Source organism: Polypterus senegalus, chromosome 1 (genome assembly GCF_016835505.1).
Source record: "Polypterus senegalus isolate Bchr_013 chromosome 1, ASM1683550v1, whole genome shotgun sequence".
In the NCBI taxonomy this organism is placed as follows: Eukaryota; Metazoa; Chordata; class Cladistia; order Polypteriformes; family Polypteridae; genus Polypterus; species Polypterus senegalus.
The window spans coordinates 84,173,904-84,198,860 of NC_053154.1; the positions used below are offsets into that span (position 1 = coordinate 84,173,904).

At 37.7% G+C, this 24,957-nt stretch overlaps 1 protein-coding gene and 1 long non-coding RNA gene across 3 annotated transcripts in view; one reads left to right on the top strand and one right to left on the bottom strand.

Annotated features, from left to right (window-relative positions):
- Positions 1-24,957, top strand: part of rab25b (RAB25, member RAS oncogene family b) — a 65,576-nt gene that overhangs the window by 34,321 nt on the left and 6,298 nt on the right. Inside the window, exons 2-4 of the mRNA XM_039752572.1 lie at positions 4,108-4,303; positions 13,989-14,182; positions 21,298-21,378. Of these exons, the coding sequence (XP_039608506.1) occupies positions 4,108-4,303; positions 13,989-14,182; positions 21,298-21,378 (471 nt within the window). The remainder of the gene's footprint in view (positions 1-4,107; positions 4,304-13,988; positions 14,183-21,297; positions 21,379-24,957) is intronic.
- Positions 1-24,957, bottom strand: part of LOC120528414 — a 55,640-nt gene that overhangs the window by 15,819 nt on the left and 14,864 nt on the right. For both annotated transcript variants that reach the window (XR_005633517.1, XR_005633510.1), the window contains exon 2: positions 1,298-1,379. This is a non-coding gene — a long non-coding RNA (uncharacterized LOC120528414). The remainder of the gene's footprint in view (positions 1-1,297; positions 1,380-24,957) is intronic.

The window sequence follows — 24,957 nt, forward strand, 5'->3', positions numbered from 1 at the left end:
AAACAATAATTAGAAACAAAATGAATCAAAACATGACCAACAAACTGTGCCCATCATACAATATCTGAAAATAAAAAAGGGTGGAGGTCTCAGGAATGCCGATTTGCTTAGGTCCCCAAAACATTTTAACAGTGGTCTTAGAAAAGTAAAGAAAAACGCAACAATTATGAGAATGTATGCTATAGCACAAGGAGAGCAGCAACAAGCTGAATCCTAGCTCAATTAAACAACGGGTTTAATTAACAACAAGGCTTGGCGCCTAATTAAGCAACAGGTTGGAGTAAAATTGGTTGGAGTTTGAGTACCTGACTTAGTTGGTCTTCTGTTGGCTCACTCACTTCACATTTCATTTCTGTTTAAGGAAAGAAATGAAGCAATTCAGAAGAACAATGACGAAATTACATGGAAGAAATCTTAAAAAACAACGCAATTAAAATTAATTCAAAATAAGTTAATTAGCAGCCAAAGCAGGTCACTAATTAAGAAAAGGGTTAGAATGAAAACCTGCAGCCATTGTGGCCCTCCAGGACTGGAATTTAGAGATCACTGCACTAAAGCAAAAAAAAAAAAAGTATACACAGTATATATGTTCAGTTAACACAGCAGTAATTTTCAGAATAAAAATAAACCAAATACAATAAGTGCTAGCATTCAGATTTGTCCTGAAAACATCTAAACTAGAAAAATTATTTGCATTGAAACATATTTCACTGCAAATGTCTTTGGCTTTAAATATGCCTGTTCTTCAACTGAGGTGGCACAGTGGCGCAGTGGGTAGCGCTGCTGCCTCGCAGTAAGGAGACCCGGGTTCGCTTTCCGGGTCCTCCCTGCATGGAGTTTGCATGTTCTCCCCATGTCTGCGTGGGTTTCCTCCCACACTCCAAAGACATGCAGGTTAGGTGGATTGGCGAGTCTAGTGTGTGTTTGGTGTGTGGATGTGTGTGTGTCCTGCGGTGGGTTGGTGTCCTGTCCGGGATTGGTTCCTGCCTTGCGTCCTGTGTTGGCTGGGATTGGCTCCAGCAGACCCCCGTGACCCTGTGTTTGGATTCAGCAGGTTGGTAAATGGATGAATGTTTTTCAACTGCGTATACATATATATTATAATAAAGAGCAGACTGGACGTACAAAAGGGTTCAGGGATGTCCACCTCTTATACTGAAAAAATCAGTAAAATAAAGAAAACACGTCTTTACAAAGTGGACTTCAAAACGTAACTGAGCTAACAATAAAGGTCTGCCCTATATATATTACAGGAACAGGAAGAGCTGTAATCAGAAATTCTGGAAAAGGAACTGACGTCTGTAAAAGGTGGGTTCAGGACAAGAGACAGGATGTCATCAGTGAGTGGATCTGAGGTGGTGCTACAGTCTTCACTTGGTCTGCAGAGGGACAAAAGGAGAGAGGATTAAATGTCAGTGCCAACCCCTGGTCCGGCTGAGAAATTACACTCTTTGAGCCTGTAAACCGTCTCCCATGCACACATGAGTGACTATACTGTATACAGTATATATATATATATATATATATACTGTATATATAAACAATTCAATCTATTCATATTGTGCTTTGCAAGGTTTTTAAATACAGACACATATTTATATAAAATACATATTTATTACTTAAAGCTAAAATTTCAAAGTGTCTTTAAGGTAAAACAGTGATGACTTTATGTCTCTGTGTTCCAAATCTCTGACACAGTGAGATTTTTCTGAACATAGTTTTCAAAAAAAACATTCCTAGTTTATGAAACTTAAGAAAAGTGACTTTACAGCTTATATTAAAAATCCTCAATGCTTCAGCACCCTCCACATTCCAGCTTTGAGCTCACTTTTGTTTCATTGATTTATGTCATGGATAAGGGAGTTGCTTGTGTACTTTGAGGGTTGAATATTCACAAGTAAGCATCTGTCATCATGCTTCTAAACACTGTTTGCCTTTTTAAGAAAGCTAAAAAGTTAGGTTGTTATGTTGAGGAAGGATGGTTGTACCAGTTTTGCAAGGGGTGGTGGGTGGAGAACTGCTTTTTCTGCATATTCAATATGCAAATCATTACAACAGATTGCTTGTCTGTCCATTTACAATGTAAGAAGAGAAGCTAGAATTTCATTTTCTTAAAGCAGTTATACAATTCTTTAAAAATGCTTGTATCTTGAGACTTAAATTAGCTCAATTTCATTTTCAGATTTGAAGGCACTGATTAAAAGATTTAATTGCTACCCATACCAGACTGCTGATCCTACACAAGTGGCAATGTTCACGTGTCCCAGACCAAATTATAGTCATGGAATGAAGTATAGCATCTGCTCATCCTGATTATGAACACTAGCATGTTCTGTTTCCTATCGTAGAACGCCCCAAGCCCCAAGGAAGTGCATAAGCAAGCTATACAGTACATCGATTTTACTTGCTTCAAAGCTTATTTTGACCAGTAATGTTGTTATGAAGGGGGTTTGATTTCCTTCTCTTAATTGCCAACATCCATCTGTTACATTCTTTGATATTTGCCTACATTTTGATTAATTTTATAAACTGATACTGAGTAAATTCCATCTTTGGAAGCACTTGAGAATATACACATCTTTTTAAGATGCATCTGTTTTAATAAAGTGCATATAATTATTACAGAAAATGTTTCACGGTTTTGTAATTTTCGTATCTATTTTTGATTTATATTTGTAAATATGTATAAGTACTTATAAATTTCTTTGGAAAATATCTATAAAAATATAAAATGCCAAAGGTTGTCTGTCTGACATACCAAAACCTGTGAAACCCTGAGCCTTGATCTTGGTCTCAGTCAACCTTATGCTATGATATGTGTAATGTGACCCATAAATTGGATGTGTGGGTTTACTTGGCCATGAAATTGAGCTTCTGGTCTTTCTCATGGCAAGTTGCAAAGGCAAGCGTGTGCCATGGCTGACGGGAAAAACATTGCTGAAAGGAAAAGAACCAGAATGCGTTCTGCTGACAATGATGCACATTGTACAGGCCAACTGATCGGTTTTAAAGCTATACTCTCCAAGCACAACAAAAAGTCATACCTGACCAAAAAAGTGGAGTTGTGGGCTCTGCCATATTATTAGGCTTCAGGTACTTCACATGCCGAGCAGTAAAGTGACCAAGTGACATGGCTGACAAGAAAACAACAGTCGTGCAAACACGCAGCATATCTGTCAGAAAAAGAGCCATAGTGACATTTGATGGCAGTGTAGGACATTGCAGCAATCTCAGTGAAGTGACTGTGAGATACTGTGTTTTGTGAGAAGCAAATGCACCATTTTTTTCAAGGACTGGAGGTCAGAGTGTTACTTACTAGTTACTATCTAAGTATATACTGATTTGAGCTGAACTGATTTTATAGGCAGTGCTCTCACAATGCCTGTAAATTATTGAATTAGTGACAGAGAAGGGGCTTAGTTAGGCTGAAAGAGACATCAGTGTACTTTTTTACTGGAGTCAAAGCTCTCTAGATGCTCCCATTCTTATCTTAATGTTTTCTGCTCTGTAAATATTATTAGAATGTTTTATCTTCGGTTCCATTTTTCGATACTCTGTTGCAGTAGCTACCCTCAGTCAAGAGCTGAGCAATGATGTGATGTGGAACGGATGTTGCACAGATCAATTGGTGACAATATTTATATGAAATAGCATTTTACAGTGCACTTCATAAGTGCTGGGACAGGTAAGTCAAAATTGGTATTTGCTGTATACATTTAGATTTATATTTTTCAATTCCACTTAATCCAGTCATAAAGTCACAAGGGGCCTATACCTATCCCAGCAACATCCAGTTCAATGCAGAAAATATCCCAACTGGGCCCCAAGATGTATTCATGCACTCACCTCACTCATTCACACCAGGCTAACCTAAAGTCCCCAATTAACCTCAACTTCAACATCCTGTCTAAACCAATTAAAAGTTATAGTGTGTTACATAACTGAAAAGATCTTCAGGCACACAGGAACACAGTGATATCACAGTCTAGTCACAGTAATAATATACATTTATGTAAAGCATAAAGTAGCTACGCTCAGCATCATAATGTTGTGCACATATGACAATTTCAAATAAATTATTTTAATGATTATGATCTTTTATTGCAGTTGTTCTGATTGGCGAGTCTGGTGTTGGAAAAAGCAACCTTCTTTCACGCTTCACCAAAAACGAGTTCAACCATGACAGCAGAACCACCATTGGTGTCGAGTTCAGCACCCGTACTGTTATTGTGGATGGGCTCACAGTCAAGGCACAGATCTGGGACACGGCTGGACTGGAGAGATACCGTGCTATCACATCTGCGTGAGTCCTATATGAGCATTTGTATGCATGTATTTGGGAAAAGCATCTTGAAAGTTCATCTGCCATAATCTAAAAAGTTTTTAAAACTTTTGTAGAAAAAAATAATACAACATGTAAATAGATTTATTGCCAAATTACTATTCTCTGTAAAAGTGGACCATCTGTCTCCAGTCATTAGTCAATTACTGAACAGCACATGAATCAGGACATTGTGTTTGCTTTCTGAAGAATTGCCAAATTATCTGGCACTGGGACTGGCTGGTTGTTAATACAGAGCAGAAAAAAAATAAAGTGCTGGGTAAAGAGCTATGCTTTCTGTTATGCGTTTCACTAATTTTATGGCAAATATTTAGTATAACAGGACTAGAGGGTAACTTAAATATTTTGTGTAATAAGACAGAAATCCTATTGTAACCAAACAATACAGAGTCATATGGTTCTGCTTTAGGGGATAACTGAAAATCTATTAGAAAGTTATTACTGCAAACACTTATGGCGTCCATGAACAAAGAAGTCAGTTAAATGGCTTTTCTTACCTAGCTACAACTTTTATATTCACTCAGAAAATAGGCAAATTAGGTAAAGCTCATGACACACACAAGTAATAAAAGCTGAAGTAAAAATCTGCCAGAACTGTATTGTGAGCAGCTGGTTAGTCATTTTACTTGAAAACATGCCTATTCCATGAGTGTAGTATTTTTTAATTGGATTCGTGAATCATTTTCAACCCAAAACTCTACAGAATATGTACCCTGAGTATTGCTGATATGTGGTTCTACTGTGTCTAGATATTTTGAATCATTCCAGAAGAATTATTTAATTTTAAGTCTTATTTACTTACATTACGTTTTTTAGATGTTTAAAATGCTTTTCTAGATATCAGGGTCAGAAAAATGTAATGTCTTTATTTCATTTTCAAGTGTATGTATTTGCTTTGGTCAACCAATCTGTCCTTTCCTACTTCTGCACAATGACAGTTTGCTGATAGTCTGGGTGGCACAGTAGTGTAGTGGTTAGTGCTGCTGCTTCATGGATCCAGGAATCTAGTGTCCTGCCCTGTTATATTGGGGGTTTGCATTTTCTCTCAGTGTCAGTGTGGGTTTTCTTTGACCTAAGTGCTAATTGGAAACTCAAGATTAGCCCAAGTGTGAGTGGATGCATGAGTGTGTCCTGTGATCTACTGATGTCCTCTCCAAGGCTGTTTCTTACTTTTCACCCAGTGCTACTAGGGCAGGCTCTGCCTTCTCAAAATCCTGAATTGAATTAAGTGGTTTAGAGAATGATTGACTGGCTGATACCCTATATGGGAAGCAGAAATATTTTGTTTACCCATTTGATTATGGGGTAACCACATATATGTGAAACTAATCCCATATATACAGGTGCTGGTCATAAAATTAGAATATCATGACAAAGTTGATTTATTTCAGTAATTCCATTCAAAAAGTGAAACTTGTATATTAGATTCATTCATTACACACAGACTGATGTATTTCAAATGTTTATTTCTTTTAATTTTGATAATTATAATTGACAATTAATGAAAGTCCCAAATTCAGTATCTTGGAAAATTAGAATATTGTGAAAAGGTTCAATATTGAAGACACCTGGTGCCACACTCTAAGCTAATTAACTCAAAACACCTTCAAAAGTCTTTAAATGGTCTCTCAGTCTAGTTCTATAGGCTACACAATCATGGGGAAGACTGCTGACTTGACAATTGTACAAAAGACAATCATTGACACCTTGCACGAGGAGGGCAAGACACAAAAGGTCATTGCTAAAGAGGCTGGCTGTTCACAGAGCTCTGTGTCCAATCACATTAATAGAGAGGCGAAGGGAAGGACAAGATGTGGTAGAAAAAAGTGTACAAGCAATAGGGATAACCGCACCCTGGTGAGGATTGTGAAACAAAACCCATTCAAAACTGTGGGGGAGATTCACAAAGAGTGGACTTCAGTGCTTCAAGAACCACCACGCACAGACGTATGCAAGACATGGGTTTCAGCTGTCGCATTCCTTGTGTCAAGCCACTCTTGAACAAGAGACAGTGTCAGAAGTGCCTCACCTGGGCTAAAGACAAAAAGGACTGGACTGCTGTGAGTGGTCCAAAGTCATGTTCTCTGATGAAAGTAAATTTTGCATTTTCTTTTGAAATCAAGGTCCCAGAGTCTGGAGGAAGAGAGGAGAGGGACAGAATCCACGTTGCTTGAGGTTCAGTGTAAAGTTTCCACAGTCAGTGATGGTTTAGGGTGCCATGTCATCTGCTGGTGTTGGTCCATTGTGTTTTCTGAGGTCCAAGGTCAATGCAGCCAACTACCAGGAAGTTTTAGAGCACTTCATGCTTCCTGCTGCTGACGAACTTTATGGAGAGGCAGATTTCATTTTCCAACAGGACCTGGCACCTGCACACAGTGCCAAAGCTACCAGCACCTGGTTTAAGGACCATGGTATCCCTGTTCTTGATTGGCCAGCAAACTCGCCTGACCTTAACCCCATAGAAAATCTATGGGGTATTGTGAAGAGGAAGATGCAATATGCCAAACCCAACAATTCAGAAGAGCTGAAGGCCACTATCAGAGCAACATGGGCTCTCATAACACCTGAGCAGTGCCACAGACTGATCGACTCCATGCCACACCGCATTGCTGCAGTAATCCAGGCCAAAGGAGCCCCAACTAACTATTGAGTGCTGTACTTGCTCATACTTTTCATATTCATACCTTTCATTTGGCTAACATTTCTAAAAATCCTTTTTTTGCATTGGTCTTAATTGATATTTTCCGAGAAACTGAATTTGGGAATTTTATTAGTTGTCAGTTATAATCATCAAAATTAAAAGAAATAAACATTTGAAATACATCAGTCTGTGTGTAATGAATGAATCTAATATACAAGTTTCACTTTTTGAATGGAATTACTGAAATAAATCAACTTTGTCATGATATTCTAATTTTATGACCAGCACCTGTATGGTATTTGTAATTTTTGCATCATATCCATATATTTCTCTAAATTTTGATGGAAAGGTATTTTTAAACAGCATGTCTGTGATTTATACTTGTTGTTGTTATTATTATCCAAATCTTTGTGATAAATTTTATTCAAAGATGATGTACTTGGAATCTTCTTCTTCGGCTGCTCCTGTTTGGGGTTGCCATAGCAGATCATCTTATTCCATATCTTTCTGTCCTCTGCATCTTGTTCTGTTCCACCCAACACCTGCATGTCCTCTCTCACAACATCCATTAACCTTCTCTTAGGCCTTCCTCTTTTTCTCTTGCCTGGCAGCTCTATCCTTAGCATCCTTCTTCCAACATACCCAGCATCTCTCCTCTGCACATGTCCAAACCAACGGAATCTCGCCTGTCTGACTTTTTCTCCTAAACGTCCAACTTGAGCTGACCCTCTAACGTACTAATTTCTAATCCTATCCATCCTTGTCACACCCAATGCAAATCTTAGCATCTTTAACTCTGCTACCTCCAGCTCTGTCTCCTGCTTTCTAGTCAGTGCCACCGTCTCCAACCCATATAACATAGCTGGTCTCACTACCATCCTGTAGGCCTTTCCTTTTACTCTTGCTGATATCTGTCTGTCACAAATCACTCCCGACACTCTTCTCTACCCATTAAACCCTGCCAACACTAACTTTTTCACCTCTCTTCCATAATCCTCAATATTCTGTACTGTTGATCCCATGTATTTAGACTCATGCATCCTCACCATTCCCCTGACCTCTCATTTACACACATGTATTCTATCTTGTTCCTAATGACCTTCATTTCTAAGCTCTGTAGAGCATATCTCCACCTCTCCAGGGTCTCCTCAACCTGCTCCCTACTATCACTACGGATCACAATGTCATCTGTCAACCTGTCCATCACAATTGCAAATAAGAAAGGGCTCAGAGCTGATCCCTGATGTAATCCCACCTCCACCTTGAATGCATCTGTCACTCCTACCACAGACCTCACCACGGTCACACTTCCCTCGTACATATCCTGTACAACTCTTACATACTCCTCTGCTACTCCCTACTTCCTCATACAATACTACAACTCCCCTCAAGGCACCCTGTCATATGCTTTCTTCTGGTCCACAAAGACACACTGCAACTCCTTCTGACCTTCTCTATACTTCTCCATCAACACCCTCACGGCAAACATCACATCTGTGTTGCTATTTTCTGGTATGAAACCATATTGCTGCTCACTAATCATCACCTCAATTCTTAACCTAGCTTCCACTACTTCATAACTCCATAACTTCATGCTGTGGCTCATCAATTTTATCCCCCTGTTGTTACTACAGTCCTGCACATCCCCCTTATTCTTAAATATTGGCACCAGTACACTTCTTCTCCATTCCTCAGACATCCTCTCAAGTTCCAAGATTCCATTAAAAGATCTGGTTAAAAATTCCACTGCCATCTCTCCTAAACACCTCCATGCTTCCACAGGTATGTCATCTGGTCCAACGGCTTTTCCATTCTTCATCCTCTTCATAGCTGTCCTTACTTCCTCCTTGCTAATCCATTAATTTACTATCTCCACATCATCCAACCTTCTCTCTTTCTCGTTCTCTTCATTCATCAGCCTCTCAAAGTACTCTTTCTATCTGTTCAACACACTCTCCTTGCTTGTGAGTACGTTTCCATCTTTATCCTTTATTACCCTAACCTGCTGCACATCTTTCTCAGCTTAGTCCCTCTGTCTAGCCAATCGGTACAGGTCCTTTTCTCCCTCCTTAGTGTCCAACCTCTCATACAACTCATTATATGCCTTTTCTTTAGCCTTCGCCACCTCTCTCTTCACCTTGCGCCTTATCTCCTTGAACTCTTGTCAACGTTCTGCATCTCTCTGACTATTCCACTTCTTCTTTGCCATCCTCTTCCTCTGTATACTCTCCTGTACTTCCCCATTCCACCACCAGGTTTCCTTTTCCTCCTTCCTCTGTCCAGATGTCACGCCAAGCACCCTTCTTGCTGTCACCCTTACTACATCTGCTGTAGTTTCCCAACTGTCTGGTAATTCTTCACTACTACCCAGTGCCTGTCTCTCCTTCTCCCTCAACTCAACCTAGCAGTCTTCCTTTTTCAACTTCCACCATTTTAATCCTTGGCTCTGCCTTCACTCTCTTCCTCTTCTTGATCTTGGACGTCATCCTGCAGACCACCATCCTATGCTGCTTAACTACACTTTCCCCTGCCACCACTTTGCAGTCTTCGATTTCCTTCAGATTGACTCTTCTACATAGGATGTAATCTACCTGAGTGCATGTTCCTCCACTCTTGTACATAACTCTATGTCCCTCCCTCTTCTTAAAATACATATTCACCACAGCCATGTCCATCCTTTTGCCAAAATCCACTATCCTCTGACCTTCTTCATTCCTCTCCTTGACACCATACCTACCCATCACCTCCTTATCTCCTCTGTTGCCTTCACCAACATATACATTGAAATCCGCTCCAATCACCAATTTCTGTCCCTTGGGTACACTGTTCATCACTTCATCCAACTCACTCCAAAAATCTTCATCTCATTCATTGCATACCTAACCTGCGGTGCACATGCACTAACAACATTCATCATCACACCTCCAATTTCCAGCTTCATAATCATTACTCTGCCTGACACTCTTTTCACCTACAAAACACTCTTGAAATGCTGTTAACCCCTACTCCATTCCTCCTCCTATCCACACCATGATAGAACAATTTGAATCCACCTGGCCTTACTACCCTTCCATTTAGTCCTTTGCACACACAATATATCGACCTTCCTTCTCTCCATCATATCTGCTACCTCTCTCCCCTTACCAGTCATACTGCCAACATTCAAAGTTCCTACCCTCAGTTCCACTCTCTTTACCTTCCTCCTCTTCTCCTGCCTCTGAACACGTCTCCCCCCTCTTTTTCTCCTTCTTCTTCAGCCAACAGTAGCCCAATTTCCGCCAGCACCCTGTTGGCTAACAGTACTGGTGGCTGTCGTTGTTAACCCGGGACTCGACCAATCTTGTATGGAAATTTGTATTATTGTCCACATATTGATTTAGAAAAATTCTACACCACATGCCCTTCCTGAAGTAACCCTCCTCATTTATCCGTGCTTGGGACCAACACGAAAAAACACACTGGTTTGTGCATCCCCTATGGAATGAACACATTAAATACACATAACTATGAATGATCTATTCTTTTAAAAGTTCTCAGTGTTCATTACTGTGGCAAGAAATCTCGGGTATGTGGGGTTTGTGGAATCCATTGAAAATGTACATAATCACTAAAAGGAAATACACCTTTCTAGTTTAGGTCTCCCAGGGAAAACAAATGATATATTTTTGTTGTTTATTATTTAATATCATCCCATTTCAGTGGGATTACACTGGTATCCCTGTAATTTACTAAATTGATTTCAAAATTTTACGTTGCTATTGCAGAGTAACCCTGTTTGCACATGACTTGTATTTAGTCATAGAGTAGCCAAGCTAGATAACTCTTAAATCTTCTTCATTAATGCCAATAATGAATTTATTCACACCTAAGCAGTTAAACGTGTTTAAGCACTACAATCTGAAATTTGAAATTCGGGTTTTTCTACGATTGCTGCAATGTTGTTCTTCATGTTCTGTAAATTCATAAAACTAAATGTTGTACAAACTACCCTATTGCTTTTATAGCAAAAACTGTGTAGATTCCTTGTTTTAAATGTCAGAGTACTGTAAATTGTGCTCTGAGCTTTTTTTAGGTAATTAATACAAATTTTTCAAGGTAAAGCTGCTATGCTCAATAATTATAGTGTCAGAGAGTAGTGAAGTGTGGCATGTTGCACAAAAACAATTGATTTTAACTTCAGAGGGTAATTTTTTTTCAGGAGAGAACATAAATTAGATTACTTACACATGTAAGTAAGAATTCCACATTCTTGCCACATGTGGCAATAATGACCCTAAAAACCTATAACAGGGAAAATAAATATTTACATTTATTTTACATAACATTCAGCCACAGAAGAAGCAGAAGAAGTCACTCAGTACAGCTATCCTTGCTGAAGAGCCAAAACAAATATTTGAAATTTCAAACATGATAATTCTGTAAACTAAGAATATGAGGAAGTGCCTTGAACATTATGGTAAACTGAATGGTGGTGAACTTAAAATTAAATAAACTACGGAGCATACAGTGATCATACAGTCACATATGACCGTGTATTATTAGAATTTGAAGTATACTCTTTATAACTTTGGACTGAGTATTAATAAAGTGTCTCTTTAAAACAGAAGAAAATATGTACCTAAGTATAAAAATACGCTGTATAATGTCTGTTTAGTTCTCATGTAGCAAATATCAATCAAGTTAAAATCGACATCAGGCAGATATTGAATCTATCAGTAAATGTGTTGATTGACCATATTACATTTTTTTTAGACTATTAAAGATAGTCAAGTATATTTTTACATGTTAAAATCAGTTAAAAATTTGACAACAGTGATTTAGTTAAAATAATAGATTAAAAGGATGCATAATTACCATATACCAAGAGAAATGCCTGAGAGTGTGCAATAATAAAACTCAACATATAATTAGAGAAAATGCAACAAAGTCAAAAACAACAAAAAGCTTAACATGACTTAAAAGAAAGTAGATAAAAATATGTTTTAACTGACATTAAAAATTGTTAGTCTCAGGGATTGTTCCTATTGTGAGTGGTAAACTGCTCCAGAACTTGGGACCCTCTATAGGAAAGCAAGCAAGAGCCTTTGTAAGAAAACCCATGCACAAGACTGTTTGTTTACAATTTATAATAATTTATGTTAGCAAATAGCATTACGTTCAAATTAGAAAGGGTTGGTAAATGATGGGACAGTTAAAATATTGTAGGCTAATACTGCACGAATATGTCATATATAAATATAATATACACTGTGTGCACAATTATTAGGCAAGTGAGTATTTTAACCATATCATCATTTTTAATGCGTATATTCCAACTCCAAGCTGTATTAACTTGAATGCTTATTGGATTTAAGCACGTCAGGTGATGCGTATTTGTGTAATGAGGGAGGGTGTGGCCTAAGGAGATCAACACCCTATATCAAGGTGTGCAGAATTATTAGGCAGCTAGTTTTCCTCAGGCAAAATGGGCCAAAAAGAGATTTAACTGACTCTGAAAAGTCAAAAATTGTAAAAAGTCTTTCAGAGGGATGCAGCACTTTTGGAATTGCTAAGATATTGGTGTGTGATCACAGAACCATCAAACATTTTGTTGCAAATAGTCAACAGGGTCGCAAGAGACGTGTTGAGAACAAAAGACGCAAATTAGCTGCCAAAGATTTGAGAAGAATCAAACGTGAAGCTACCAGGAACCCATTATCCTCCAGTACTTTCATATTCCAGAGCTGCAACCTACCTGGAGTGCCCAGAAGTACAAGGTGTTCAGTGCTCAAAGACATGGCCAAGGTAAGGAGGGCTGAAACCCAACCACCACTGAACAAGAAACATAAGTTGAAACGTCAAAACTGGGCCAAGAAATATCTGAAGACAGATTTTTTTCAAAGGTTTTATGGACCGATGAGATGAGAGTGACTTTGATGGACCAGATGGATGGACCTGTGGATCAGTAATGGCACAGAGCTCCACTCCAACGTGGAGGTGGGGTACTGGTATGAGCTGGTATTTTAAAGATGAGCTAGTTGGACCTTTTGCATTGAAGATGAACTCAAAATCAACTCCCAAACCTACTGCCAGTTTTTCAAGACACTTTCTTCAAACAGTGATACAGGAAAAAGACCATGATTTTTATGCAGGCCAATGCTCCATCACTTGCATCGAAGTTCTCACTGCGTGGCCAGCCAGTAAAGGTCTTAAAGATGAAGGAATAATGACATGGCCCCCTTCCTCATCTGACCTAAACCCTATCGAGAACTTGTGGGCACTTCTTAAACGCTAGATTTACGGGGAGAAAACAATACACCTCTCTGAAGAGTGTCTGGGAGGCTGTAGTCACTGCTCCACAAAAGCTGATCGTCAACAGATCAAGAAACTGACAGACTCCATGAATGGAAAGGCTTATGACTGTTATTGGAAAGAAGGGTGGCTATATTGGTCATTGATTGATTGATTTATTTTTTTGAAATGTCAGAGATGTTTATTTGTAAATTTTGAGGTGTTTGTTTATTATTCTCACTATAACAGATGAAAATAAACAAGTGAGATGGGAAAATTTTCATTTTTCCTTTAGTTGCATAATAAATCTGCACACTAATAGTTGCCTAATAATTGTGCGCACATATGTATTCCCCTGATGATGTTCACACTCACATTTCCATTGTGAAACATTCAGGTTTCAGGTTTATTAACATTTTGGATTGACTGATAGCACTGTGTTTGTTCCATATTAAAATGAATCCTTAAAAATACAACTTGCCTAATAATTCTGCACTCCCTGTATATATATATATATATATATATATATATATATATATATATATATATATATATATAGTCAGTGTAGGTGCAGCCGTCCAAGGCTAGTGCCTGCCTTGTGTCCAATACTGCAAGGATAGATTGCGGTCTTCTACATCCCTGAATTTGAGAAGTCTTGAAAATATTATATTATTGTGCAAGCAGAATTTAAAATTGAAATATATCAGTCTCCATGCTTTTCCGCTCTCTCCACAGATACTATAGGGGTGCGGTTGGAGCTCTGCTAGTCTACGACATTTCCAAACACCTTACTTATGCGAGTGTTGAACGCTGGCTGAAGGAACTGTATGATCATGCAGATCCTCATATCGTAGTCATGCTGGTGGGAAACAAGAGTGACTTGGCACATGTGCGGGCTGTGCCCACGGAAGAGGCCCGGGACTTTGCAGGTATGCACTTAATGAAAAGATACTTCTGAAGGAGACATAGGTCTATATATCCAAATATTGCATGAATTATACAGTGTGCTTTACATATTGTTTACTCTTTATTTCACTGATGATTATTTAGAAAAGGCAATGGCAGAAACCTTTACTGTTGAATTAATTAATCAAATGGCTATTTTCATGGTATGTATTTCAAAAGAAGTTAATGAGAACAAAATTTCATTGGTTAATAAGTTCAGCATTAAATTCTGCAGAGTGAAATTTTAACTCAGCAAGATTCTGCATGTTCTTATTTTGAAGATATATCCAAATACTTCAGTCTCTCCCAGGGATGTACAGGTTAGTTTGACTGTTGACCATAAAGTGGTCCAATGGGAATGAGCGTGCATGCATTCTTAGCAATGGAATAATGTCCCATTAAGGTTATTTCCTAATGTATACACCTGATTTTTATCAGGAGTAAGTTGTGGCCCAGACCCTGTAAAAGTAAGTTCAACAAATGGATGGATAGTTACATATTTAACTATCATTACTGCTGTTTTACATTCTTCCCACACACCAAAGGTGATTTCTAAACTGATCTCATGTGACCGAAGGTCATTGTGTACTGCATTTGACTATACAGTACATACGGTTTCTTATCTTGTGCTCAGTGATGAGCTACAATATAAAACAAAACTAAAACAGGATTAAGCAGATTCAGAAAACAGATTGACTGATTAATCCCAATAGGGAGTAGAGTGGTACAGTAGGCCCCATTGTTACCTCATAGTACTTAAACTCTTGCTTGATGTGTTGAGTTCACATGTTCCCCTGTGGTCATAAGAATTTCCTTCTAACAACAGAGTTTCCAGACAGCATGTTGATAAAATAGTGGGTTCAACAACTGGTAAATATCAACATGTATTTTGTTTAATATGTAAGGTGCATATTACAAGAAACCATTAGTGTTAGTAAAGCATTAGAGATTAGTCTTAGAGATGTTTCAAGGACTTGCAGGTATCAAGTTCTTAGCCATCTTTGATTTTATGAGTGTTCTACAATGTTTTTAAAATTGATTATAGTGGGGGCATTGTGTGCATTCGTAGATGAAAATAAAATTGAAGAGTACTCCCTTGGGGTGTCAAAGGGCACTCTTTGATTATAGTATACCTATACTTTGATTAGGGGCTAGATAATATATTATGACCAAAATGATCAGGGGCTAGGTGCAATAAATCATTTTCTGCTGTTTTTTGAATGTTAATTGTTATTTTTAAAGTGTTTTATTGTTATTGCAGTAATTTAATAATTTTGTGTCTTTATTTTTTTGAGTGCTGCAATCTTGTTGGTGGAAACAACATTCATGGCTGGTCATATGTTGTGCATGATGTCGTCACATTTGTTTTAGAAAAGATGGCAGCACAGAGTAAAGGGCACCCGAACTTTAAGACTAGCATTTGAGCAACTACACAAAAAGAAAAATTAACTTATTGAAATCTTTCTGGTTTTGATTTTATGTTGTTTGGACATGCAGTTCTGGTTAGTTTGGTTTTTTGAAAACACTTACTGAATCTCTCTGTGCAACACACCTCTACAACTCTGGCAAGTGTCTTGTTAACTTTTTAAAGGAAATCTTTCATGCTTCTCCACCATTCTCATTTTTAAATTCTGTCCATTCAGATTTCCACTCATTTGAATATAAACATTACACACAATATATCTGATTTTAATGACTGCACAATGTTAAAACAACATTTTGTTTATTTGAGATGGTTATATTTTGTACTTCACCTTTAATTTATTAGCTACAATTCAGCTCAGTTGACACCAACCAATGTTTTCTGTGGACGGCAAACCTGAGATCTATAAGCATCTAAGTAAAAAAGAGCTGTTCTCTCAGTACATGATCTAATTTTGAGCAATAGACCAGTAGAGTAAAATATCAGGCTATATATACTGCTCAAAAGAATTAAAGGAACACTTTTTAATCATAGTATAGCATAAAGTCAATGAAACTTATGGGATATTAATCTGGTCAGTTAAGTAGCAGAGGGGGTTGTTAATCAGTTTCAGCTGCTGTGGTGTTAATGAAATTAACAACAGATGCCCTAGAGGGGCAACAATGAGATGACCCCCAAAACAGGAATGGTTTAACAGGTGGAGGCCACTGACATTTTTCCCTCCTCATCTTTTCTGACTGTTTCTTCACTAGTTTTGCATTTGGCTACAGTCAGTGTCACTACTGGTAGCATGAGGCGATACCTGGACCCTACAGAGGTTGCACAGGTAGTCCAACTTCTCCAGGATGGCACATCAATACGTGTCATTGCCAGAAGGTTTACTGTGTCTCCCTGCTCAGCCTCAAGGGCATGGAGGAGATTTTAGGAGACAAGCAGTTACTCTAGGAGAGCTGGAGAGGGCCATAGAAGGTCCATAACCCATCAGCAGGACCAGTATCTGCTCCTTTGGGCAAGGAGGAACAGGATGAGCACTGCCAGAGCCCTACAAAATGACCTCCAGCAGGCCACTGGTGTGAATGTCTCTGACCAAACAACCAGAAAGACTTCATGAGGGTGACCCAAGGGCCCCATGTCCTCTAATGGGCCCTGAGCTCACTGCCCAGCAGCATGCAGCTCGATTGCCATTCGCCATAGAATACCAGAATTGGCAGATGCACCACTGGTGCCCTGTGCTTTTTACAGATGAGAGCAGGTTCACCCTGAGCACGTGACAGAAGTGAAAGGGTCTGGAGAAGCCATGGAAAACATTATGCTGCCTGTAACATCATTCAGCATGAGCAGTTTGGTGGTGGGTTAATGATTGTCTGGGGAGGCATATCCATGGAGGGTCACACAGACCGCTACAGGCTTGACAAAGGCACCTTGGCTGCCATTAGGTATCAGGATGAAATCCTTGGACCCATTGTCAGACCCTATGCTGGTACAGTGGCTCCTGGTGCACGACAATTCCTGGCCTCATGTGGTGAGAGTATGCAGGCAGTTCCTGGAGGATGAAGGAATTGATACCATTGACTGGCCACCACACTTTCCTGACCTAAATCCAATAGAACACCTCTGGGACATTATGTTTTGGTCCATCCAATGCCACCAGGTTGCACCTCAGACTGTCCAGGAGCTCAGTGATTCCCTGGTCCAGATCTGGGAGGAGATCCCCCACAACACCATCTGTCATCTCATTAGAAGCATGCACCGATGTTGTCGGGCATGTATACAAGAACACAGGGGCCATACAAAGTGCTGCATACAATTTTGAGTTGCTGCAATTAAATTTTGGCAAAATGGACTAGCCTGCCACATAATTTTTTCACTCTGATTTTTGGGGTGTCTTTGAATTCAGGGCTCTGTAGGTTGATCATTTTCATTTCCATCAAACGATGTGGCATCCTTTCGTTCCTAACACATTACCCAGTCTATATCAGTATAGATATCCAGGAGGATTTCTTTTTCCCATTGAGATCTGATGTGTTTTCAAAGTGTTCCTTTAATTTTTTTGAGCAGTTTATTTTGTTTTAAAGATACCTTGGATTTAAGATTCTAAGAAGAATCTATTGTGGACTCGACCCGGGCACAGACAGGCGGACATGTTGTTACTCAACCACCACATGTTTATTTTCAATATTTACAAATAAGTTCACTGGTCACACAGACCCAAATAATGGTCACTAAGACCCAATAGTGCACAAAACACTCAGTCCTGGCCTACTCCCGACTGCAGCGCTGAATGAATGGAGACAGCCCCTTTTATGCAGTCCCCAGATGAGCACCAGGTGTTCCCGGCATTCCTCGCTTGGCCACGCCCCAGCGTGGCGGAAGTACCGGCTGTCCTTCTGGCAGCTCTCCGGGTGTCTCCCAAAGTCTTCCCTGGTGTGGCGGAAGTGCTGGGGCAACCGGTCCCCAAGGCACTGGGGCGCCTCCTGGCGGTGACCACGGGCCCCTACAGGGTGGGGCTTCCATGCCCTGTACCCGAAAGCAACCAGGAAGGCAGCCCCCACGTGGTCCCAGATGGGCGCACGCCCACTTCTGGTCTTCCAAGGCATTCCGGCCGGGTCATCGCCCCTGGCATCCACGACACTATCTGAATTAAATGAGCATACTACAAATATATTACACACAATACTAGCTTCTATTACTAATTAACTACACATTCATTATTTTAACCTTTTAAAATAACTTTAAAATGAAATCTGAAAATAAACAAGTACAAAACAGCCTAAACTAATAAATACAGTGCAACATTCATGACTTTTTAGACAAAAGCCAAAAAGATAGTTTTGTTTATTTCAAATCTCACAATTATAACACTGGCACACTGTTTATTTAAAAGTATCACAAGCCTATATCTTTCATATGGTAGTTCATATGTTTGATTATCACTCTTAATATCAATTGTATGTTACCAGATTAAAATATGACCTGGGTAATGTTTTTTTTTTCCATTACAAATATGTTTATTTAACACATTTAAGATAATTTTCAGCATACTATAATTTTAGTAAAAGGTTAGCAAACCTTCTGGGAGTATCCAGTTCTAGTTGTTGCCTGGAACTTAAACCCCTGGTGTTATGACTCATTCACTTTTGACTTGACATCATAGCTTTCTACCTAATGATCTCTGGCACTTACAGATGCTGTAATCCCTAAATCAGTTTCTTTTTTGATGGCACAGATTTTCATTTGGATACAAAAGCCCATACTTATTTTCCTTCTGTCTCAGGAATTAACATATGCTTTTTCAACTTCAGGTGCAGAAGAAAGTCATCCCAGTTTGGAGATAACCCATTTATGTATGAGGCTTGTCCCAACCTGGTGATGCAAAATGAAGCATGGGTTCATGCAGAGTTGATATTACATAGAACTATAAAAAAAGAGTTAAGTGTACATGTTATTAATGTTATTTTTCAACCAGGGTTTCATTCCTGGCCTATGTTTACTTTGTTTTAACTTGTTTAATTTATTGGTTTTTAGTAGTTAATTATCTTTTTATATTTTTCTAGATAAATGCTCTTGTTAAAATCTTTTACATTGATTTTTTGATTTTCTTCAAGTTTTCTTGGTTTGCTAAATATTTGTCCCATTATTGTTCTTGTGTTTTACATGATGAGCTCAGCGAGCCCTGTTCTCAGACTATATTAAAGCCAGTGATGTTGCAGTCTGTCGCTGAGTCATTAGCTCCTGCTCAAGTTATTGTTATTGATTCTCTAGTTTATGAACTTTTGCTCTTTTTGAATTTCTTTTTAGGTTTGTGCTTTGCCTTTTTTGGGCAACATTTTTAAACTACTTGTTTTAAATTAGATTTTTTTTTTTTAGTAAATATTATTATTATTAATACAATCATGGTTTTCATCTTTAAACCTGAAGGTATTTTTTTGATTACGCATTTTGACTGCCAGTGTTTTTTCATCATGAATTTACATTGTGAACAATTTCAGGTCACACATTTTGCTCTGTGATAACTGCCGGTGGTTAGCTGCAAACTGTGACATTTGGATTACAAATTCCCTCAGGAAAATAAGAACTCTTATGCTTGGGCATACAGGGACTACCTGTAAGCACTGCAAGCAGAGCTCTTCCTTGTCAAGTTATCTGAGGTCTCTTTCTCACTCAGCTCCCACCTTCTGCACAATACCGCTACCACACTCCACCCATCCACAGTTCAAATCCTGCTGACTTTGCCAACTGTTTTATTATGGGTTAACACCACAATTCATCCCAAGTTTCATATTTTGCGCTGAGACAAGTGGCAATGGTGCTGTAAACCTGTGACATCTATTATAAGAACACCCAGGAGCAGACCCTTTAATGTGAGAGCAACAAACAAACTCAAATACAAATGCTGCAAGCTGAGCTCTGACTGGTGACATCAGCTAAGCTCTTTCATTCAGCCCACACCTTCTGTGTAGCACCGCCACTACACACTGCCAGGCCTCCTTTGTAGGTTGAGGTCAACCTTACGTTTTCAGACTGCTTTTTGAGTTTTGAGAATTTTACAAGTAATCAGAAATACTTACAATTAAACAGGAAAATTACTTCCAGCACACCAGAATTGGAGACACGAGGCAGAAAGAACTCTTGGACAGGATGCCATGCCCTTGTGGTGTACTGTATAGGCAAAGGCAGTCACATGTACAATCATACTGAAGCATTATTGTTTTAAGTATACAAGAAGATAGTTTTAAAACTGTTAAAGTAAATAGGTGGAGTTTGAGCGGGAACATGTTCAAAAACCACATCCTAGGCCCATCAGTGGTAATAAGTAATACTGGATAAACTAAAAAGGCTTTGCAACTCATTACGTACCTACTCAGAAACAACTAGTCTGAGAATGGATATTGTTGATGTGGACAACTTCCTCTAATCTTTTTTTCTTCAAGAAAGCCTTTCTACAATCTCTGCAATACAGGAAGTGTAGTTGTGGTAGTAGTGGTAAAAATAGTATTGTTATGTATACTGATTACAGAGAAAATCTTATTGTATATCTAACCAACATTTGATTTACAGTTATGCTCTCTTCTAAAAAACTACCTTCTGAAGAAAAATTCAATGTTCTTGCATAAACTAGGCATATCTGTTGTTCCACTTAATCCAATGACAAACTATGTAAATTGTATATTGTATTAACATTACAGTGCTTCTTTGTATAAAGATTTTCAAAATCTGGTCAACAGTTCTGATTTGTTTGTGGGTATTTGGTTTCTGATAGCTTATTTAGAATCCTTCCTCAGAATGGTAATGACAGGGAGTTATGACATGTTTTCACACCTATACACATAAAAAAATATTTATAGAAAACACTTTAAGGCTGAATAAAGTAGTGTCACAACAGTTCTGTTATTTGATAATGCCATTAAAAACACATTTTCTTTTATAGAGTACATTTCCAAATGTGCTTTACACATACAGACCTTTGCTAAAGTTGTCAGCTTTTTATATTTTTTAGCAGTTGAAGCCACACAAGAAAAGTGAGTTACTAAGGGTAAAACAGTGAGTGAGTTGCACCCAGTGGCAGGAAAGAAGCTATTGAACGTATTGAAGCTATATGTTTATTAACTTTTTTGTACCTAATGTAAATCTCCAGGAAAAATGCTTTCATAAGTTAATCATTATCTGCTATTTCAGGGAAAAATGGATTGCTTTTTATAGAAACATCTGCACTGGAGTCAACTAATGTAGAGACAGCATTTCACAATGTGCTTTCAGGTAAATGATTTTTTCTTTTCAATACTTTGTCAACTTTTTCAGATGACCCTGATTATTTTGTTGCTTTATGCAATGCAGGTTCCATCTTTCCATCATATGAAATTGTTAGAGGTGCACTAAGCCTTTTCTCTTAAAATTACAACATAACACTTACTTGGATTATCCATTCTGCTTATTGTTGAGACCATCTGAATTACTATGACTCTCCTCCTGCTTAATGTAGTGATTAGGGTGAGGCATTCCTAATCCCTCCATTTTAACACACTTAATCAGCTGCAATAAAATTGTTATCTTCCTTTAATAGGTTTTAAGTTGGGGTGTGTCAAGCATTTCTTCATAGCTTAACAACAGTATCAAAACTCTTTGTTTGCATTAGCACAAGTCATTTAACTTTTCTTTGACTTTTCCGGATTTTCATTTTGACAATTATGACAGCAGTAATACTGTATATTCAAAAGTAATCTTGTTGTACCTGATAGGAAGAATGGTGTTGTGTTCACATTGTGTGGAATATATGACTTCCCAGTTGAAAATTTCATGTGAACAACGTTCAGTAGGAGAATGCAGAATTAATTTCTAATGCATTAAAATGAATTTTCAAAGTTACCACTTATGTTATGCTTTTAAATTGTCTGTTTATTTGCATTTCTGCTTGGGAGTTTTCTGAGAAATGTGAGCTAACTGTTGATTTACAGCTGGATATGCACAACAGTCAATTCAGTTTTTTCTCAGATAAAGAAAAATGGAAAGAAAATCCATAAATTGGGCATTGCATTCTTCTAAATACAGCATAACTACAAAATGCTACTTATGATTGACCTGACTATTTTAATTCTATATAATGAAACAAGGTGAGAGGTAAGTGCTGTTATCACAACATTAGGATTTGGGTAAGAAAGCTGTCTCTAAATTTGCCCACTGGGAGCTCCCACTTGGAAAGGTGCTCTTATGAAATTTCCCACTGGGAATCTTATATTTGCAATGCTTTTATACCATGTGAACACATCGTTTACCTGAATTTTCTTAATTCTCTGAAAGCTCCATTTGGAAATGCAAATAAACAGAACAAAGTTGGAAAATGTGACATCACAAATTGTAACAAAAAAATATTCACACCACATGAATGGAGCACAAGTACCAGGCACCTTGTTCTGTTCTAAATGCAAAGAAGCAGTTTTGGTTTTAAGACCGAAAGATGAATGCATAGTTGTAATACCAAGCCAAGGTTCATAAACAGAAAGTCTATCACATTTATCAACAAAGCCAAAATGCTAATCTAAAACCGTAGTTGAGAAAATGTACAATAATTTCTTTTTAGCAAAATCAAACACATGTAACACTTTGGAGAAATTCATAATCTTGGATAAGTAGGAAGTGGCAGCCATCTACAAACATGGCAGCGCTTGTAGAAATCAACATAACATTGGAAAAAAAAATGTTTAATATTTCTAACTATGAGAAACGATAATGATATTGAAAAATAACAGCAAATATATCTTTAGCAACACAAAACACTATAATAAACATCAAAATGTTTCCAGCAAATCACCCAACAAATGTGCAAAGAAATAAAGGAGCTAAATTTATTCACAACGCACATCATTTAAAATCTCGGCTCTCATGATCTTGAGATTGTGGTCTTGATTGATAAATATTTAATGCAATATAGAAACCACAACAGTTTGGGGGCAATTAGATGTGTTTGTTATCTGGATTAAACATTTGTCAGGGGCAGGTGGTACTGTATGTAACTGGATTATTCTGATCAGGTCTAGTTTATTCCATTTCATTTAGCAGTTTAAATGCTCTGCAGGACTACGTTCTAGGTTACTTTTGATAAACTAATCATTGTCATTAGGTTTTGGAGAAAGATGAAATGAACCATATTTGTTGATTTACTGTATGCTGGTTTTCCACTAACACTAGGAACCCAAAGGAAAGATATATTGATATACTGCCTTCTTTCCTGCACAGCACACCCCCTGTTGTTATTTACAATTTAAGACCTGCCCTTGCCCCTACTGCATGTTCAATGTAAACTCTAGTTAGTTCTCCATGTAAATAAGAAAGCCACGAGCTGCACTCCAATTGGGACTCACAAACTTGTGGAACACCTTCCATAAAGAGAATACCAAGGTGGCATAACTAATATACATTAATAACAAGTATCTAATTTTAAATTTTTACATTTTACATGTGCCATACACATTTGCCTTTGATAAATTATGTCTTAAATTAGCCATTTAGCACTGACTTAGTTATTCCTGAAATTTGACTTCTAGGAGTTATTTTTAATCTAGGAGATTACATTTAGGATGTATGTTGGGGTTTATGCCTCACACAGTTAACATACGACATCTAGTAGCCACATAAGATGGATATTTGGCATATAAGCTGGGTATTTTTGACATATACAGAAATGTGATTCACAATTAGGATATTTGATATTTTATAGGTTTATAATTAAACAGTCATTACAGTATCATTATTATCATGCATACAGAGTACAGTAAAATTCCTACTTATATGTGCTAATCAATGTGCAACATACTGTCACTCTCCAACACCATGATTAGTAAGTTTAACAACCATACCTTGTAACATTCATCTTTCTTACCTGAAAATCTTGTATAATAATTATTATACCATTGCAAGCAGAACATTACAATTCTATTTTCCACAATAGGGTAGAATAACCACCTCCACATAAGGACTATTTCCTATACAAATTGGCATTTTTTCCTAAGAATTTTTCCTTTTATTCATTGATGGTCCTGGAAGAATTCCTTTTATTGGGAAATATTATTGATGTACTGTATTTTATTATATTATTTTTCACTTTGAAATTACATTTCAGAGTTAAAGAATTTCCACAAAGACCTTGAAACCCAGAACTATTAATAAGTGAGGCATTTGCCACAGAAGCTGGATATTGAAATTGTAGACTGATATTTGCCAAGTAACTGGGAAATCTATCATATAATATGGATATCTGACATTTAAAAATGAATTTGATATATCAGCACTAGATATTTGCCATATATAAGACATTTGCCATACAAGATGGATGTATTTCATTTACACTAAACATTTCCCAATTTTGGGTTTTAGTAAAAAAAAAAAAACTGACAATACAGTATACATACACTATGAAGATTTACTCATTTAACTAGTACTGTATTTATTATATGCATCCCGAAGTGGTTGTCTTTTCTTTTCTCATATACCATGATTATTCTTGGTACAAAAACAAACAAAAATATCTATTTCAGACAAGAGGTAGAACAAAAATGGCATTTGTGTTGTTGTTGGCTCTAAGCAAAAACATACGCTAACTACAAAGAGTGTATATAGTACTTGTGGAAACTGGAGACAGTTTTGCTGGAGCGAAATAATGGTTTATACAGAGTAATTTATAAATGTTCTTCCTTTTATTTTAAAATGCTGGGGACCCAAATAACTCAAATGTGTCATCTATTATAATGCCTCTATGAAACACTCTGCCCTGATTAATTTAACAAAAACAGTGTGGTTGAGAAAATACAATAACACCACCTGCTGTCTGAGACAAATAATGCA